The sequence below is a fragment of the Thunnus maccoyii genome, chromosome 17, assembly GCF_910596095.1.
Source record: "Thunnus maccoyii chromosome 17, fThuMac1.1, whole genome shotgun sequence".
Lineage (NCBI taxonomy): Eukaryota > Metazoa > Chordata > Actinopteri > Scombriformes > Scombridae > Thunnus > Thunnus maccoyii.
In genome coordinates, this window is record NC_056549.1 from 18444196 (window position 1) to 18463220 (window position 19025).

The 19025-nt window shown below is 38.0% G+C and overlaps 3 protein-coding genes and 1 non-coding gene across 7 annotated transcripts; 2 read left to right on the top strand and 2 right to left on the bottom strand.

Annotated features, from left to right (window-relative positions):
* The first annotated feature begins 29 nt into the window (after positions 1-29).
* Positions 30-18779, top strand: gtf2h5 (general transcription factor IIH, polypeptide 5). Of its 3 annotated transcripts, XR_006092163.1 has the most exons (5): positions 43-206; positions 599-672; positions 798-1102; positions 9496-9497; positions 18768-18779. XR_006092163.1 is itself a non-coding variant. In XM_042391308.1 (3 exons), the coding sequence occupies exons 2-3, from the start codon at positions 638-640 to the stop codon at positions 976-978; spliced, it is 216 nt and encodes a 71-aa protein (XP_042247242.1). In that variant the 5' UTR covers positions 30-244; positions 599-637; the 3' UTR covers positions 979-1387. The 3 variants fall into 3 exon arrangements, 2 of the variants coding, with proteins under 2 accessions (XP_042247242.1, XP_042247241.1); XM_042391308.1 differs by lacking the exons at positions 9496-9497; positions 18768-18779 and having other exon boundaries at positions 30-244; positions 798-1387; XM_042391307.1 differs by lacking the exons at positions 9496-9497; positions 18768-18779 and having other exon boundaries at positions 798-1387.
* On the bottom strand, positions 3135-3325 carry LOC121882970. The gene has a single exon (XR_006092198.1). It is a non-coding gene; the product is annotated as a U2 spliceosomal RNA (small nuclear RNA).
* On the top strand, positions 4708-7668 carry dynlt1b (dynein light chain Tctex-type 1b). Its single transcript, XM_042391306.1, has 6 exons — positions 4708-4814; positions 5589-5702; positions 5904-5945; positions 6320-6443; positions 6542-6619; positions 7442-7668. Exons 2-6 carry the CDS (start codon positions 5676-5678, stop codon positions 7510-7512), a joined length of 342 nt encoding a protein of 113 aa, XP_042247240.1. The 5' UTR covers positions 4708-4814; positions 5589-5675; the 3' UTR covers positions 7513-7668.
* Positions 7662-15977, bottom strand: tmem181 (transmembrane protein 181). 2 transcript variants are annotated; one of them, XM_042391301.1, is made up of 17 exons: positions 15699-15977; positions 14326-14429; positions 12958-13025; positions 12386-12476; positions 12146-12264; positions 11789-11905; positions 11542-11622; positions 11251-11350; positions 10710-10840; positions 10525-10616; positions 10376-10433; positions 10086-10188; positions 9944-9995; positions 9769-9851; positions 9397-9486; positions 9226-9292; positions 7662-9111 (listed from the first exon to the last, which is right to left on the bottom strand). In XM_042391301.1, the coding sequence occupies exons 1-17, from the start codon at positions 15830-15832 to the stop codon at positions 9027-9029; spliced, it is 1575 nt and encodes a 524-aa protein (XP_042247235.1). In that variant the 5' UTR covers positions 15833-15977; the 3' UTR covers positions 7662-9026. The 2 variants fall into 2 exon arrangements, with proteins under 2 accessions (XP_042247235.1, XP_042247234.1); XM_042391300.1 differs by lacking the exon at positions 15699-15977 and adding an exon at positions 14687-14798.
* Positions 18780-19025: the final 246 nt, after the last annotated feature.

The following is a 19025-nucleotide window of genomic DNA, read 5'->3' on the forward strand; positions in this document are numbered from 1 at the left end:
CCACACCTACAATCACTTGTTTAATCACTGAAAAATACAGAATATCTATTTAATGAGTGCTATTAATTGTTCACTATAAGCATACAACAAACGCTATCCGTTGACGCAGGCGCAGCTTGTGGATGACAGAAGATTGTCCCTCGGCACATGCCGTACGTCATTCCATAATCTTAGAAAAGTTAGCATCTAGTAACTACAATCGTAAGGTTGGTGAAAGTCGTTCTTTTATCTTCCTATCTTTAATGTAGGTGTAATAGTAATTGATCGTATCGCTTGTTCTTTGTTATTGATCTGAATATCGCAGTAATTAGCCGAATGAGCCTGGAGTTTTGTATTAGTCAGCTAACGTTAGTACTAACAAGCTAACATTAGCAGCTGTGCTCTTAAATCGTGAATAAACTTTAGGTTTTCTAAAATATAACGTTAACTTATAACGCCCTCATTAACAAACTGGGAGCTAAGTATAAGCTACTATCTTTTGTATTTTTTGCTTTAAGGTTCTTTTATTCTTATCTATTGTCCTGAGTTTCCTTACTGCTGTGTCGATGCTCGTGTTGTCGGTGAGTACATTTACAAATCTTCGTTTATTGTTTTGCAGGCTTTGAACACTTTAATTTGTTTCTCTACACCTGACAACATGGTCAACGTACACAAAGGTGTCCTTGTTGAATGGTAAGTCAGGGAGGGACTGAATGATGCTGAGGTGTTACGCAAGAAAAAGTATATAATTCCTCCCATTTGAGACTGAAATGATGAATTTGTCGTTTTCAATTCCTTCCCTCTGCTCACTGGACCAGCGACCCCGCCATGAAACAGTTCCTCCTCTACCTGGATGAGAAGATGGCCCTGGGGAAGAAGTTTATCCTCAAGGATCTTGACGACACACATGTCTTCATCCTGGCGGAGGTGGTTCAGATCCTGCAGGAGAGAGTTGGCGAGTTAATGGACCAGAATTCATTCCCCATCACGCAGAAATAACACACAGAACTCTCTCTTCTTAGACACCGGACTGTTTCAGAATTTATGCCTTTAAATAAACATGGTCTGCATTGTTTTAACTGCAGACAGAAAAGGATAAAATGTTAATCATTTTGTGCATTAAGTTACAAAGGCACATTGTGCTCCTTGGTACAATTTTGGTTGTACAGTATTTTTCTTTTTTCTTTTAGTGCAGTGTTGTTTTTTTATTTCTTTTAAATGTGTCAATTATGAAATATGTTAATACATCTCACTGTTTGTTTCTTGGTCTTGATCTAAATTACCGTTTTGTGCTGAGCAAACAGCATATTGTCAACTTGTTTGCCGAAAATATCTGCCCACAGTTTTATATGAAGGGCTGATTAAAAGCGGTGAGAATCAGAGAACAAAATAAAGCTCTAGAAAGAGACAAACGTGTGTGGAGCTGTAGTGTTATTTTTCAGTGGGTTTTGGCACTAATATTGACTCTGACTTCCATATTAAGTCTTTTTGTTCTGTTTCAAACTCCAAAATATGACAACTGCGTGAGTGTTGTCATATTTTATGAGTAAAATGTGTGAGTAAAATGTAAACAACAAAGATATGAATGGCCTTATGAATGCTGTTTCAAAGAATTCTCCACACTGCCAAGATAACCAGGCTTTCTGGTTGAAAAGCACTTCCATTTTATTTTTATTAAGCATAATTATTTACCTACAGTCACATTTAAAGACACTGTCTCTAAAGAATATGTGAAGTAGTCTTACAAATCCTATTATGAGATATTTGTCTGTAAACTAATCTATAGTAGACCATGCCATCTGCTGTTGAAACTGTAAATTAGATTAATACAACTGGAAAGGAGAGTGAACAACTTCGTACTGCGTCTTTGCTGTTGTGAGGCCCATCTAAGCTATTTTATGTAAAACAGTCCTGTCTCTGGGTCCTGTAAATTGCACTTGTAAAGACTTTACAGTTGCCATTTGATGCAAAGTGCCCCCAAATGTTTCATAAACCCTGCAACATATTCCAGGTCATATTCACTGTAGAGACCATTGACCTAGATGCTGCAGAAAAACAAACCCTTGTAATGATGACAACACATGGATTGAATTGCCTAGTTCCTTAAAAGGCAACAGGTGAAGTTCTTCAGTTTATATACAGCAGTGGTAAGCAAATAGTGGCCTGTGGGCCAAATCTGGCCCTCCAACAACAGCTGAAGTTCTCCCTTTTACAGCTTACATCAAATCTTTTACGTGGTTCCTTGTGAAAGTGCAGTAAATAACAATGTAAACACAAGGCTCATATAAATCCCAATAACTCGTAAACTCGTAACATCTTATAACCTGATTGTTGAACTCTGGGACTTTGTGAATATACAGTCATACACACACAGACAGTCTCTCTCTCTTCCTCTACTATGCACTTACTCACCCTCCACCAAACACACAAACTTTTCCCAACTAGGCAATATTTATACTTTCATCAGAAGTATCTATCACCTATCACTTAGGTACAATACCACACTTGTGCACCAATGTGCAATATAATGTAGATTTGTATATATATTTAATTTGTCTCTCTCCTATCTTTCCTCTCTCTCCTTTTTTATAATTGTAAATATTTTATTATATACTCTAAGTGGAACTTGAGCTGCCTTCAAGGATGTTGCCATCCGCTGTGTTGCTCTTGAATCTTAAACTTACCAGCTGAATAACACAGGTACATAACAACTTGGCTGATCTGATCAAAACAGATTTGTGTCAATAACAGTATTTTGCTTCAACCACAAATGAAGCAGGCCACTGTTTATTGTGTGAGGATAAATTATCAATTACATTTCTAGTCTTGTAGTGTAACACAAAGAATATGTTCATGTCTATGAGTTGTTTTTTCCCCCAGATGATTATTAACATGATGTTAATAATCTATGAGCTCTCACTTATGATGGGAATTATGAAATCTGCCCTCAGATACAACCTGAAAACGTGAATCAATCTATTTTTGAATGAATGAAAAGTAAACAGAACATAATTAACATATTCTGGGCTTTTCTTTCACCTATGGGAGCCTTCTAACAGACAGAGCTGTTCAATGAACTCACAAACAACACTATCCAGCAACTGCTGACAAACTGGGTTAATGTGAAGTGTAAATGTTTATATTTCACAGTTATAGGGGGGTGCACCGTTCCTGGAAGTACTGCAATACCAGGTCGATGCGCGGAGTGGACGGAGCAAGCCCCTATTCCATCTCCCTGTTCCAAAAATCAATTTAATATATGGTCCCCGGATAGGGGACGTATCAGATATTAAACTGATAAGAACAGATACTACACTTGATCTTAGCCAAAAGGCCGAGAAGCGATAACGACAAAAAACTGAAGTAGGGGAGTGATTCTCCTCACTGTATCTCTCACTCATGGTTTCACAAAGTTTTGATAGATTCAAACACTATAAACGAAGCGTAATAAACACAACATAAAAACGTGGCGCTTCATGACTCACATGTACCGAAAAAGCACACAAAATAGCGTATTTCAGTTAAAAAAATGCTACGACAGTGAAGTTACTTCTGGTCACGTGGTAAGCCCTGACCCAATAAGCGATCACTATCGAGTATCATACTAAAATCGTTTTTATAGCTTTAATAACGGTAGGTTCCCTTGTTAAGTCCATGTAATTACATGACCACGGTTTATTATAACTATTAATGATAACAGGACCGCGTGTGTGTGTGTGTGTGGCAAGAATACTTTAATTTACCTTTCCGAGCTACGCTGTAATAAAGATTAAGTGAACTCCGTCTCCCTCTGGTGAAGAATCGGGTAACTGCACCCCGTCTGAACTTCAAACTTTCCGTTGCACTGTACTCCAGCATACGTTTAAAATGCCTATTAGCAATATAGTGAGAGCACACGAGAATCTGAGCAAATATGTACAATAAACTAATATATGATATAACCCGGTTCCCGTTTAGTGCAATGAAACTAAAGATGTGCTCAGACTGTGCGTCAAACAAGCAGCACAACTGTTTCAACTTCCGGTATGTTTGTTTAAAAAAAAAACAGCAATATGTAGAAGCAAACAGTTAACTAACGGCAAAACGACCTTCATACACGAATTACACCATTTTAAACTACTGTTAAAACTACTTTCTGGATTCAAACTACTGCTTCCCGATTCAAACATTGTGAAAGTAGACATGAGAATTGTTGAAAACGACTTGGTCTTATATTTGTGCCTCATTCTAATCACAACGTAACATGAGAAGACGAAAGAGATGGATTTTAGATTTCCAGCCACCGGACATGACAGGACAGACGAATCACAAGTTACCTTCTCCATTTCCAATTGGTTGATTTTGTGGCACCTTTGTAACGTTGTGCCAGGTAGAGCCAGAGAGCAAAAGTTGAACATGCAGAGATCGGAAAGAGTTTGAAGGGGCATATCACTAAAACCGAGTGAAAGGACTTATTATTACATGTTAATATGGATAATAGTTAACATGCAAATACATTTATTAAGAACAGATTCGATTTTTGTTAACTCAAACTAAATTAGTTTTAGCTTACGTATAAGTCAGAAATATAATTGATGTGCTTGCAAAGTATGTTTTGTCTGTTTTGTCAGTGTTTGTTTTTCTCCAAATCTCCCATTGCTCGCTCAGCAATGAGGTACAAATATAACATCATAGACTTTTCCAGCTAACTTCAACATGAATGTGAACTTGTGTCAAAGACCGCACAAACCACCAATAAAAGATGCAGGTGTATTTCGGGAGAACCTCAACGCTTGTTAGCTAATAACAACGACATAAGGAAAAGTGCAACAATCCAAGTCAGCTTAGTTTAACAGGTGGGCGCTACTTTCATAGCTATAAGTTATTGAATGACTAAGTTATAACTCAATTCTAAGTAAAAAGTTGAAAGTTGAACTTCAACGAATTTTTTGCTAGCATTTGAGTTAGCCTAACATAACGTTACACACGTCGCAACACGAAACGACCATTTCAGAACATTTTGTTTCACGCTTTGACATTAGTTTGCAGCTGAGCCAAAAGACTGAGCAGAAAAAATAATAAAATAAAGAAGCTAGTTCGTAAATGCACCGACCTACCTGGAATTGTCGTCTTAACGGCGAGAATTGGCGGTTATTAAACACCAGCCAGCAAGAGTCCCGCGATATTTTCACTTCACGCAACGTTGTATAAAACGTTTGCTACATCTGACCAGAAGGGGGCGATGTGTGCCTGTGAGTTTTGGTTTTATCCAAGTGTTAGATATCGTAGCAAAAGCCTTATTGCTGTTTACACCCACTTACAGATTTGTGAAACTTTTATTTTGCGTATAAAAACAGAAAAAAGGCGATTTCACTGATATTTCTCCATCGAGACCACATTAGAGGTCCAGATGAAAAACCACTACACTTAGACTCGTCACATCTGGACTTTGAAATCACCTTTTCAGGCAATCTGTTCAGTGACCATAGAATTTTTTTTTTTAAATCTTTATCTGTAATAATGTGGTGAACATGGCTTACACTAGAACACAGTGTTCACTCTGTCAATGAGTGCGTCAATGAGCCCAGCTATGAATTTAATGAATGCATATTTAGTTGGTTTTTTTTCAGTCGGTTAGTGGCGCCTTTATTCCGTAGAAGTGGGGCCGGAAGTTGTGTTGTTGGGCAACCTGTTTAACTTGACGGCTGGCAGTAACCATGGATGAGTATCAGGCAGAAGAGGAGGTAGGGTTCATATTTTAAACTGACTTTTGCCTTTATTTTATCATTTAGAAATAACCCCCAGATACTGCCACGAAATGCCACCTCAAAAAGTTTTTCCAAGAGTGTAAATCTCAGATAATCAGTTTGTTAAAACGTAGGTTTGCTAGGCACGGCTAGCTTTTTGTTCATTCAAAACACTCTGTTCTGTATTTCACCCAACAGACTGCTTTCGTCGTTGATGAAGTGAGCAAAATTATAAAAGAGGTAAGCGGAAAAAACAGTGTTACCGCCCTTTCGTTTTTTTCCACAAAGTTAAGGTTTGTTGGTTAGCTGCTACGGCTAGCTAGCAACGTTGTATTTAGCGACCCGTTGGTTGCTATGGACACTGTACGGTTGCTAGGCACTGTCCCTATCTCTGACCTTTATGATCTACAGACCATAAAACAGGATAACTGTTAATAAACTGATAATTTCATGTAATATTTAATACACTAACCTTTTTATGGTGAAGTTATATGATATGTTAGTGATTATAAAGTCGTGGATTTCTAACAGTCTATTGCAGTGTAATTGTAAGGCTGTTATCAGTTATGAAGACGTGTGTGTTGATCAGTCCTTAGTTTAAATTGTCTCTGTAGTCAGTAGAAACAGCAATAGGAGGAAATGCCTACCAGCACAGCAGAGTGAATCAGTGGACCACAAGTGTAGTGGAGCAGTGCCTCAGTCAACTCAGCAAGCTGGGAAAACCTTTCAAGTACATCGGTATGTGTGCTGCTGCCTCACAAATAATCTGCTGATGGTTCTTGTGCTCTGAAGTTGATATTACAAGACCGTGTGTATTTGTGTGTGTTTTCCCACAGTTACCTGTATCATCATGCAGAAAAATGGAGCAGGACTGCAAACAGCCAGCACATGCTTCTGGGACAACTCTACTGATGGTAAAATGAAACAGCCCTGCAGTTGTTAACCCATACATACTGTTCATATTCTGACCCTTCACAGTATGTCCTCATAATTAGCCTCTATGCAAAACTTGTGAACTACAATCTATTTTTCACTCATAAATACCTCATCAGCCATTAAAAAATGGGCGATGAATCCTTAATGAAGCTTTCAGAGAGCAGTGAGAGTGTATTCTTTAGGTTTTACACTATATTATGGCACCATGTTACCGAAAACAGGAGACAATAATGATTTCAATTAATGTTATTGAATGTGAAGAATGCAACATTTTTGAATTGTAATTTTTGAATCTTGTCATAAATTATACCCAGAACATCCTCTATGAACAAAGATGTGTATCAACTGCAGAAAAATTAAAGGTTAAATATTTCCATTTTTGTATATCCTGGGTCACTTTAGGAAAAGTCATAAAATGTAAGGCTAAAAGAAAGGTGTTTCAGGTGTTGTTACTGCTCTCAAATGTAAAAATGGGTCAAATTTGACCTGAACAGTATGTAAGGGTTAAATGATCAAAATTTGTTGTAAGATTGGTTTATCGAGTTGTTTTTTTCTACTAATATTTGCATGACAATCCTGCAAATGAATAATACAGAGGTAATTTCATTTACAGAGTAGATCCTGAACAGTACTTGGTTCAAGTGCCAAGAGCAGTATAATTGAAAAGTAATATTTTCCCTTCTGTCAGCAACTGTCAGTGTGCTCTTGAGCGAGGTGCTTGTTAACCTTTCGAGTGGTCTGTTGTCACTGATTTTAAATGTGAGGGTAACACTGAATTTATTGTTTATTGAACCCAACAGGAAGCTGCTCCGTGAGATGGGAGAACAAGTCCATGTACTGCATCGTCAGTGTTTTTGGGTTGTCGATCTGAATCAACTGCAGTATACATGTTTAAAAGACTTTTTTTGAATAGGCACAATTTTGTGTATTTTTGAGAATCAGCTTGTTATGTTTGGCCATGTTGGCTATATTTGAATAAAATGTGTTATATGTTAAGTGCAATTAATTAAAACAATACTATGCTGTATATACTTTGCTTTATTTACAAGTGACATGACAAGAGTGCTACATGTACAGCTTTTCATCTCATAAAGCAACAGATAATGCAAGAACTTCCAACATATCAGGACCCACAACAACCCCATCTAGCTGTCTTAAACCAACAAAAGCTACATTCACACTGAAATAATCAAACATGTACATATATTGTATGTCAAAGCACTGACAAATATGAGACTGCAGCCCATTGGGAAGAAAACAGGGTGATGTAAAGACAAGGCACCATCTTGTTAAGAATACGTGTTGAGATATTAATTGTAAAGAACAGAAACACTTTTGTTTTGGCTATTTTTGTCCATAAGCTCCAGCTTTATAAAACAGGAAAGGGCAGCGTGTGTCTCATTTTACACATATAGGAACATTGTGTAGTGGAAAAAGAACAGATGACTTAAAATAATATCTAAGTAAGAAATGTTTAATATGATAGATCAGTAGTTCATTAAGTGTAAAATTCATGTAATTCATCAAAATCCATCCATCCATCCAGGTAATCACAATACAGTATCAAATGTTATCAACTTTCAGCAAAATAAATAAAAAAAAAAACCTTAAACAAGTGCAATTACAAAGCTGCTTTCCAAGGAAAGAATTGGTAAGCGGAGTAGTCAGAGGTCAGTGGTACCTACTCCAGTTAAGGCTCTCTCTGTTATCTTTATTTTAACATGTCTGAGAACAAAGAGGTTTTTGTCGACAGCCAACGCTGCTATGGCACTTAAATTCCCCATTATTCATTAATCATGTCATTTGCTGGCTGTTAGAGTGAACTTATGGCTGCTGCAGCATGAGCCTGGTTGACTCAGCTTTGGCCAGATATACACGTTATTCTCAAACTGTCAAGAGAGCGGATAGGAATGGCAAAAACCACTTACAAAGTATAGAGTGGCAATAGTGGTTCAACAGAAAGCATTAAAAATAACATTGATTGACCTTTACACACATACACACACACACACACACAAATCCCCAATTAATATTAGCACTTTTCCCGATCATTTACAGCCATCAGGTTGTGATGAAATGCTAGTTGTGAAGGAAAAATAAACACTACAAACTGCTAAAGATTGTACCATTTGACAAGCATTTCTCTCGTTTTCAATGGGACAAAGCATGAACAGTGAAGAAAATAGCTTGACGTGCCTCCCACTTTCAGTAAAATTACAGTACATTCAGTAGACACGGAACTTTTTAAAAATATATTTATGTACACTTAGTGGTTTTGTATTACCGATGCAAATACTCCTTATTTACACGTACACATGACGGTTTGTTGTATTGTATTCCGATAGTTGCCAACAGGGACGCAGAAGAAGAGCAATCAGAGGTCCGTCAGTCACTGTCAGTCTCATCCTGGTATTTGGCGGTTGCTTTAATAGCACGTCCGTTTTGTAAAGGCATCTCTTCATAATCGCTCCTTTACGTGGACAAAGAAACATCAGCGGGTTTATGTTTGTTTACACTGAATACTACCTGCCAAACTGTGAGGATTAAGGATTCACAAAAGGCGATTAAGTGAACAAACACTTACCCGTATATTACTTCGTCATCTGAGTCATTTAGCATAGAGAAAGCAGGATTATCCTTCAACTGGGAGTCTGGGAAATAAAACAAAAGCAGATGTGTTGATGTATTAACTCATCGACTACAGAAAAGTGGGCCAACTTTAATTCATGGGTAAACGTTGAATAAAATGACTTACCATAAAGAGCATTTTTGGAGGGGGAATACACAAACGCTAACGTGTACAAGTAGAAGTTGAGTAGGCCATAGAAGGATAAAAATTCAGCTGGTATGTCAGGAGTTAAGGGATAATTACTCGCTAGTTAATTTCATCTATACAACCTGATATCACAGATCACATATTTACCTCAATGGGTTTTTAATCTGTACAGCACACAACAACTTCTTACCTGACCATGACAATATGGAAAACCAGGATGACAAAATTGAGGCTGAGGATATGAAGACATTGAGAAACAAACAGATTTGGACCTGAGCATTAACATGTCATGTTACGTGGCATATCTAAAGTGAAACTGTGGTTAAGATGAACACTGTTTTAAAAGGATATAGTTTTGGTAATGAGTAGATAATTCAGCCACAAAATTGTCTTGGAGAGCCTTGGCACCAAACCTCAGGTAGAGAATGACCATGCTGCGGGAGAGAGAGCAGTGAGGACAGGATCAGTTAAAAAGCAAAGTCAATGAGAGGCTGCTTTTAGGTTTTTGTGTTTTCCTGAAGCATACCTTATAACGAGGACCACAAACGTCAGTGCTGTCAAAAACTTGAGCCGGAGATCTAGAGATAGAAAAGAAACGGCACGTTAATATTATTATAGTAAAAGATTAAGTCATATTCAGTGCAGAGAGGTGTGATATGGTGCGATACCTGAGTAGGGCATGTTCTTCAGTTCAGAACAAGCTCTGAGGATCAGGAAGATCAGGTACAGGATGTAGAGGCAAACTACGACCAGGAAAAAGACCTTCATGCCCTGGAGAGAGAACATGGGACTTTATTGAACTGTTGGGCAACCTGATGTCACTTTTTCATGATCTCCATCTCAAACATCAAAAGTGTGTGAAAGTGATCAGGATCGGATCTGGAGCTATCAAAAACTCCCACTTCATTAATACAATCCAACTCACTGCTTTAAACGCCACTAAAGGAAACAGTCTCACCTGAAAGTTCACTATGTCCACTTTGTACTGGTAGGTAGGGTCTTGGAGTTCATTGACCCTATCAATCCAAGAACGGAGAGGAGATTGTTTCACTTGTACTGTCATTCACAGTTTGAATCAGGCTGCTTGTGGCCAGAGGTTATACTTACGTTTGCCATATTCCCAAAGTAACTGCAGAGAGCCACAGAAGACCCACAATGACCAGCTTAGGCAGGTAGAACGTCAGGCATTTCCTCTCACCCTGCGGAAACAAAATAAATCACATAAAAACAGATTTTAGAACAAGCTAAAATGAGACCAAACCATTTAAGTGTGGTAATAATAGTGAACCCACCTGCACTCTGATGCCATGATAGACACAGAGCCAGAAGAGCAGCAGGGCACACAGGAAGAGAGCCTGAAAGAATGCATCCAACGTCCCCGGAAACCAGCTGTTCACCAGGAATGACAGCGGGAAAAATGGATCTGAAGAGCAAAGTAAATAAACTTAAAATCAGCACAACACAGCTGTATTATGTAAACAAATAAGACTAGTTTCAGGCGAAAAGGCAAGTCTGTAAAAATGTGCCTTAGACAGGATTTAAAAGCAGAAACGGTGTCAGCAGATCAAATACTATCTGGAAGACAGTTCCAAAGCCGAGGTGCCAGTACAGCAGACGACCTTAAAGTTGGACTTAAGGACAGAATACATGTAGCATTTAACAATTGAAACTATCATTCTCTTGCTGTGAATGTAAAAACTACTGCTGCAGTAATTAGGTGACTTACTGGGAATAATGGAGTGTATGAGTGTGGACATGTGTAACACAACTTATCTGATACATGAATTAAAAAGGGTAAAAACTGATTTGGAGATGGATAATAATGAAAATCACCGTTGTAGAGTAGCAGCAGTGGGAGCAGGACAGACATCCACTTCTGTTCTATGCCCCAGTCCCTCATAGAAAACTTCCTCAGTGAGTGAGCAAACATACACTGAGACACACAGAGAAAAAGAAATATATTAGTCATGATGCATTCAGGAAAAGTCAGGAAAAGCTAAAACTCTTACATTACACTTGTCATCTTTTGTTTACTGTCACATTTTGCACAGAGAGTGTTTGTTATTCTAGTATTGTGAAATTAATTTAGATGAAGAGCACCAAAGAAATGACATATGCTCTTACCGTCACCATGAAGGTCAACACCACAAAGACAAACCGGAACCAGATCTCCACTTGTGAAAAGACAGGATTGTATGTTTTCCACTGAAGGGATTTTTTTTTTAAAAAACAAACAAAAAAAACAAGAGAACAAAAGGGAGATAAAATAAAAGAGTAAAGAAACTGTGAGTTCAAGAAATTCGTCCAATGCAACAAACCAAAAATAAATATCACAGAGTTAGTTTATGAGCTGCCAGTGTTTGTCACCTACCACAAAGGTGACCTTGATTTCATATGTGATATTTTCAAGGCCTTTGAAGGCGACCGTGACCTGGTACTGGGTGTAGTTCAGGTATCCCAGATGCAGCACGATGATTTCATCACATTTCTGTACAAAAAGTCAAAAAAACACTGCGTCACTGTCAGTTCCGTCAACAATCTTAACTATACTGTGGATTAATGAACTGAGGACATCACCAACATGATGATCAATTTCAATCCTGCACTCTACACTACAGCGTTATTTTGAACTATAAGTACCATTTCCTAAACTCATACCGCTGCGCTGGTCGCTGCAGCCTGACTGAATGATTTATGACAGTCCAGCATATGAGACAGAGAGACTTACAGTTCCGCAGTGTAGCGTTCGTGATCTCTGGTGCACGTTGTTGACATACATCACACTGGCGTCCTGCATCACTCCCTTTAGCTCAACGTTGATCTCGAAAGGCTGCTGGAAGTCACCCACTGACACGGAGAGCAGTAGAAACACGCTGTTATCAACCAACGCCAAGTATGTTTGCACATTAACAAAAGAGAAAAGCTATTTGAGGTGTGTCAAAGTTTGCTGCTTTTTCTGTCATTTTACCGTTACTGTGTTCAGCTTGCATTGCACAAGTGAGCCACAGCTGCTGGTTGTAGGTGGTTAGAGGAGGAGAAAGTAGATGGAAGGGCCCAGTCTGAAAACAGACATTGAAATTCATAATTAATTTGACACACATTATAAAGGATATTTACCATGACTGACAATTGTTGAAACACACAGCATAAAATTCCAGTGATTCTATCTTTGCTTATATCACAACAAAAAATCCAAAGATTTTCTCTAACACACGACGACATAAAAAGGTGGAGGGATAAGGGTGTGAAACACTGAGTAAAGAATAATGTGATACAAACAAAACTTTAGCATTTCATTTTACTGTATGTCTGTGTCGAGTAATATATTGCAAGACAATCACCTCATATAAATACAATTCATACGGAAATACATGGCCTTAAAATGGCAAGACACTTCTTTTTCATAAGTTGTAAGTTGTTTCACTACAATAATATATGATTTGATGACAAAACTACTTGATTTAGGTTGTCATCATTAAGCGTTGCTGACAGTTCCAGCAAATATCACCGACTTGCTATTATAACACCTTTTCCTCTTACCTTAACTGTGAGGTTTTTGGAAAGTAAATGTTCCCCATTGTGCTCTTGCTTAGAGATAATCCTAGGACCTATAAAAATGAAGAAAATACAATTAATGCATTTTTCTCAAAGTTATGCCCCCATCCAAAGTGTAGTAAAACCCTTTTTGAGCTAAAGATGTAGTGTACAGAAAATAGCATGGACAAATCATATCTGCAAATATTAATATCTGTATCAATAGTCATATCTGACTGATTTAAACTTTAATGGAAATCTTGACTACCTGGAGAACTGAAAATTAATTCATGTGGATGGTGTCCGCACCTTAAATAACCTAGTTCTTGGGAAAAATAGACCCTAATGCAACAAAAACTGAGATAAACAAATCTACCAATTAGAAAATGTTCTTGTTTTTCCTTCTCTCATCTTTTCTTCTAAATTTAAATGAATTTAATGAATGTTGCACTATAAATGCTTTCATGCTAGAGAATTTTGCAAGATTCAGATTGGCAACATTTATTCAGACATGAATCAACATGTGTGGAACAAGAACAGGTTTCGACACAGATGAAAAGGAAAACTGGTGATTTTCATCAAGCAAACACACAAGTCAAAACAGAAGTGAAGAAAATATGGCAAAACCTATCTTGCTCTCGTGTTGTGCCTTTTGTGTTTTTAAATTTGGTGGGTTGAGCAAAGATTAACTTCATGTACACAACAGTGACATGTGTAAAGGTGACATGAAATGTGCTCAAGTAAGATTCAGCTTTGCTAGTTTTGTTAGTAATTTCCCCAATACTGTTAATGATTGAAGAAAAAATATACAGTACTGTGCAAAAGTTTTAGGCACTTACACCTAAAACTTAGGCATGCTAGATTCTTATCCATAATGCAAAACCATCAGGGAGGCTTAAGATTGATCCAAAATGTATTCTACGGCATGACAATGACCCCAAACACACAGTCAGAGTCATAAAGAACTATCTTCAGCAACAAGAAGAACGAGGATGTCCTGTAACAGATGGTATGGCCCCCACAGAGTCCTGATCTCTACATCATCGAGTCAGTCTGGTATTACATGAAGAGACAGAAGCAACTGAGACACATAAATATACAGAAGATCTGCGGCAACTTCTCCAAGATGACTGTTTGTGTTCAAAGGGGTGCATCACAAAAAAATAGAGAACCACTGGCAAGGAGCAGAGTAGTGGCAAAAAGCTCCTTGCTCAGTTATTCTGTTATCGGAGCTTGATAACAGTGACTTGTGGAATCAGACAGAATGACTCACCTCCTCTCTCTATACCTGAAAACCCCAAAAGCCTGCTGGCCAACACCAAGCTTGGGTTAGTAGCATTGCTGTAACGTTAAGTTAATGTTAAATAGCCATACCTGCAATCCCAATGAAGACTGTGAGGCCGAAACAGATCAGGAACACCACGAAGACCAAGACAAAATGTCTTTTGGACAGGGTGTAGAGCCGCATAGGAGCCAATCTGCACCGGGGAGACATTCATTAGAGTTAACACACACCAGCTAAAGACCAGAACTCGGTAGGTAATGTTTGTCATATGGTTATACTGGTGCTCAATAGCCTATGGCTCAGGTGCGGATATGTCAACACTGCTAGCTTCCATGCTAGTTTACGCTAGTAGTAACAGATGTGCAGAAGAAAGCTATAGAGTGATTTCCACAAACTTATAAAAACGGTAACACATCTCTGGTGTGTCTGATGAACACCTGGCACACTTACAGCTCCATTCTTTTCGGTTCGCAGTCTCGGGGGCGAGAAAAAAAACGTTAAATTTCCACTGTGAATCTACATCCGTGTATCCACGTCAGTCTGCGACAACTGGAACGCCGAGTGCGACGTCATCGAATGGGTAAGCGTGATCACGTGACGTCAGCGAGGGGGAAAGGGAACGTGAAAGTGAACAAGGGTGCTGATTTAAGTGAGTAGGGAACAAGGTAGGAGGAAATCTCTCCGTCCTACCCCCTCCTCCTCATCCTTTGGATGTACGTGCGTGTTTATAAAGCTGTTTTACACGCTCCAATGCGGTACATTAATTAGATATACTTTTATTTGTGTCTGAGGCTTATTTTATTCGGCCAAAAAAAGGTGACTAGCGGCTATCTAACTAGCTTTGACGGGGAGAAAACCGCTGGCGCATGCGTAGCACGACGATATCAAACGTCAACATTACCTTTTAATTTCTAATGGGCTATTTAACCGATATTAGGTAAAGTCTTATTGTTTGAAAAACAAAATTAAGGTTTTAAAAAAGGCATATGATGTTTTACCATAATTAAATGTGTATTTTGAGATTAAATTCCCTTCATAAGACAACACTTGTTGCCTCTAATAGGAGTCAGTAGGCCTCCACCACGTTTTAAAATGTAGGAAATTTCCATGTTATTTAGCCAATTAGTAATATATAGTCATATAGGGAAATACTATGTATCAGTGGCGTTTCTGTTTTTCACCTTTTCACTGATATTTTCTTGCACTATTCTATTTATTGAAAATCACACTTTCCATTTAATCTGGTATAATCTGAGATACATCACAGCATCGAAATTCCAAAGGCTACAGTAAATTAATTATTCCAAATAAATCACCATCATAACGTAACAGACCCACATTATATGAAAACTGTTAAGCTTATTCACAACATGCAGCCAGGAAAATAGCTTGAATACATCACGCAGTGGGAAATTGATTATTTATTATTGTGTTGTGTTGGTGGGAAAACCAGCGGACGCACCTGTAAAAACGGTCATCTCGGTAAGGTGTCAGATCCTCCTTCAGCTCGTTGTAGGCCTCCTGGATCTTCCTACAGAAGTATTTCAGCTCGCTGTACAGAGGGTTTTCCAAGCCGGACGAGTAGTCGGTGTCCATTACTACACCGTGCCGTCTGTCGGCTGAAAAATGGCGATGAGGGAAGACAATCGGCGGCCTTTAGAGGACAGCACAATGTGGCCTGTCTGTATTGTTCCCTCGTTTAATCGAAAGTGCAGCCGAAGCTGTTTTGTTTGTGTCGGTTGAAAGAAAGAGAAACGAAGAGGGGACGACACCACATCGCCTACACGCTGGAGGAGGGTCACGTGATTAGAGTTCAGCACCACGGACAGAGACAGACAGCTGCTTCTAATTAAATAAATACGGTAAATAGATAGATATCCCCCAGGGGTCCTTTGAGGGGGTTTCAGGGGGTCCCCAGCAAAAAGGGGAATAATTTATTTTCACTATAATTCCATCCATAAGTAACACAATGACAAAATGTGACTATTCTGGCCATGGGTTTCATTTACTTTCTGTAAGAATACATCTAAAAGCAAAGATCTTATCAGATGTGGGTCACTGGTCTAATTTGTGTCAGTTTAGGGGTCCTTGACCTGAAAAGGTTTGAGAACCACTGCTTTATTGATCCCAAATTGGTAAATTCTTGTGTTACAGCAGCAGGTTATCCAGGCATTGCACTGGAACAGTAAACACACATATCAACATTAGAAGAGAGAAATATAAATCTATAGAAAAACACAACAAATAACAAAATGAAACAAAATAGCTTAATACAAAAATATAAGAAAAAACCTTAGCATACACTATAAATATAATAAAATATAAACATAGGATAACATACTATATACATTAGACAAGTTAGTAAAGTTGTTGAAGTTTTAGAAATGCAATGAGGTAGAGGAGGAGTATAAAGATGTGCAAATTCAGTGCAAAGTTGAACCAGTGTGTTAGAGGAAGAGCTCTGCTGTCTGTCCACTATGTGGTGGGGAGGCTGGTCAGGATTATCTATAATGGATAACAGTTTGTTAAAGAGACATCAGTGTGGAGAGGCTCATGGGTCAAAAGTCTGTTTTGGCTGAAGCAACCCAGAAGTTCTTTTACATGGTCTGTGCAATTCCAATATTAACCAAATAAGCAGCCTTTTCTTAATGCCTGAACCCAGTCATGGGATAAGTAATATGTCATTAAGGTATCAGGAATCTCAAATTTAGTCACACCAATCTCAACCAATCACATCTATCGCCCATTACTGATTCCAAATGTTAATTCAAAAGATGCTACATTTACATTTATTCATTTGGCAGCTTTTGTCCAAAGCAACTTATAAATGAGGTACATGCTCATGATTTTGATGTAATATGTCATCATTTTGAGGAAAAAACAGATTTTTCCCCCCACAAATTTCAGAAAAGCACAGGTGTTATTAATAATATTAATGATGTCTGCAGTCTCTGTAGGTGTGTCAGTTCCAGGATCCAGGAATAGTGTTCACTCACCAGCCACGTCTTACTGGGACACTTAAATGGAACAGAGCCGTCATTGAAATTATTAGTTCCTCCTGTGCTTTTCCTGCTGAGCCAAAATGTCACAAAATGTCAATGAGGCCGCTTTATGTAAACTTTAGTCCAATAGCTGGCTGTGAATATATTAAGGAGACTAGACAGTATTTTTTCTTAAAACAATGACGTTTTATTCAAAAAAATGCGTGACATATACAATTATAAAATAATTTACATGGCATGCCTTACTATCCATTCACTATAAACGTTCAGTCACCAAATCAGACTCCGATTTTTTTTTTTCAAGTGTTTTTGTCATTTAAGTCTACATCTACAAATACAAAGCACATATCTTTTCTAAAGAAAAGCCAAATCCTACAATATCTACAACAGGTCGTCTCATTAAAATCAGTTGAAAGTGAATCCTTAACTTAAGTCCGTAGGCAATTCTGAACATGAACTCAGTGGCTTACACTTGTGAACTTGTGTGAAACGATGTGATTGTGTAAGAAGCCATGACCGCACACGTTTGAAGATAATAGATTTAACACTGATGGGATTGGTAGACTGCACAGTTGAATACAGACACACCTTGACTTGACAGTTACACTCTACATAACTAGTCTACCGACTACACTAAACTGAGCACTTACTCATTCACATCTTTTCCATTCAATGCAAACTTCACAAAACACAGAAAATGTGCCCGTTCCCATCCCCCCCACCCCCACATTCCCATCTCACGATTTGGGCTACACTTGTAACAAACTTTTATCAACACAAAGAAATGTTCAGAAAACTCCACAATATACAGTATGTATAGATACTATATCTCCTTTTGGAAATAATCTCATAAATAAAATGTACAGACCAGCAACTGGGATGCTGAACTTAAAGAACGGTATTAAAACTGTGGTCAAAAGTGATGACAAAGGATTCTTTTTCCCTAAGAAAATATTGCACAACTAACACAAAAATATGGATTTTTTTAATGCCATGCTCATGTTCTTTTCATTTTTTAGGATCAGTAGAGACTTACTTTTTTTTTTTTTTCAATCCAACACCCTGTCTGATAGACATGCATCTCATTGTGATACAAAGATCACACTAAAGAAGGTAATAATCTCATCAATTCAGAGACCATAACTGGTCCAAAGTGATAGCTTTCTTCTTCTTCTTTTTTTTTAAACCAAGCATTAAGTTACACTTCCGTCTAGGCCCATTTCATCAACTTTAAATTTTAGCAAATGCATATTTTGGCACAAAAGTTTGAGGTGACCCTAATCAGCCTAAATATCACTTCTGTGACGTTAAGTTTCATATTTTTACTAATAAAACCTATTTGTGATATTTGCAGTGTGTCTAATAATTTCCTCCTGACCTCGTTCTGTGTTCTCAGGTCACTAAAAACACAAACGTCACTGCCTGAAAGAAAAAAATAAACCAGCTTTACAGATTTCAGTGTCAGCTTACTAAATGAACAGATCTCAATAGCTTCATCCTTCATTGGAGTTATGACTTCAAAGATTCAGTGAAAATGATTTCAGCTTAACTGTTGTTGTTTTTTTTTTCTTTTTTTTTCCATCTTTTTTTTTGTGGTTGTAGCTGTTGAGTTAAACAGTACTACAGCTTCGCTCCACACCTGAAATTACACTTAAAACACAGTGGAGACAGGTGTAAATAGACATCTGTCAGAGTCACCCAAGTCTCTTAACAACATTTACATATGACTGATATGTATTTACATGACTTCTGAAGAGAGTATGAAATGGCATAGGAGAAATATACAA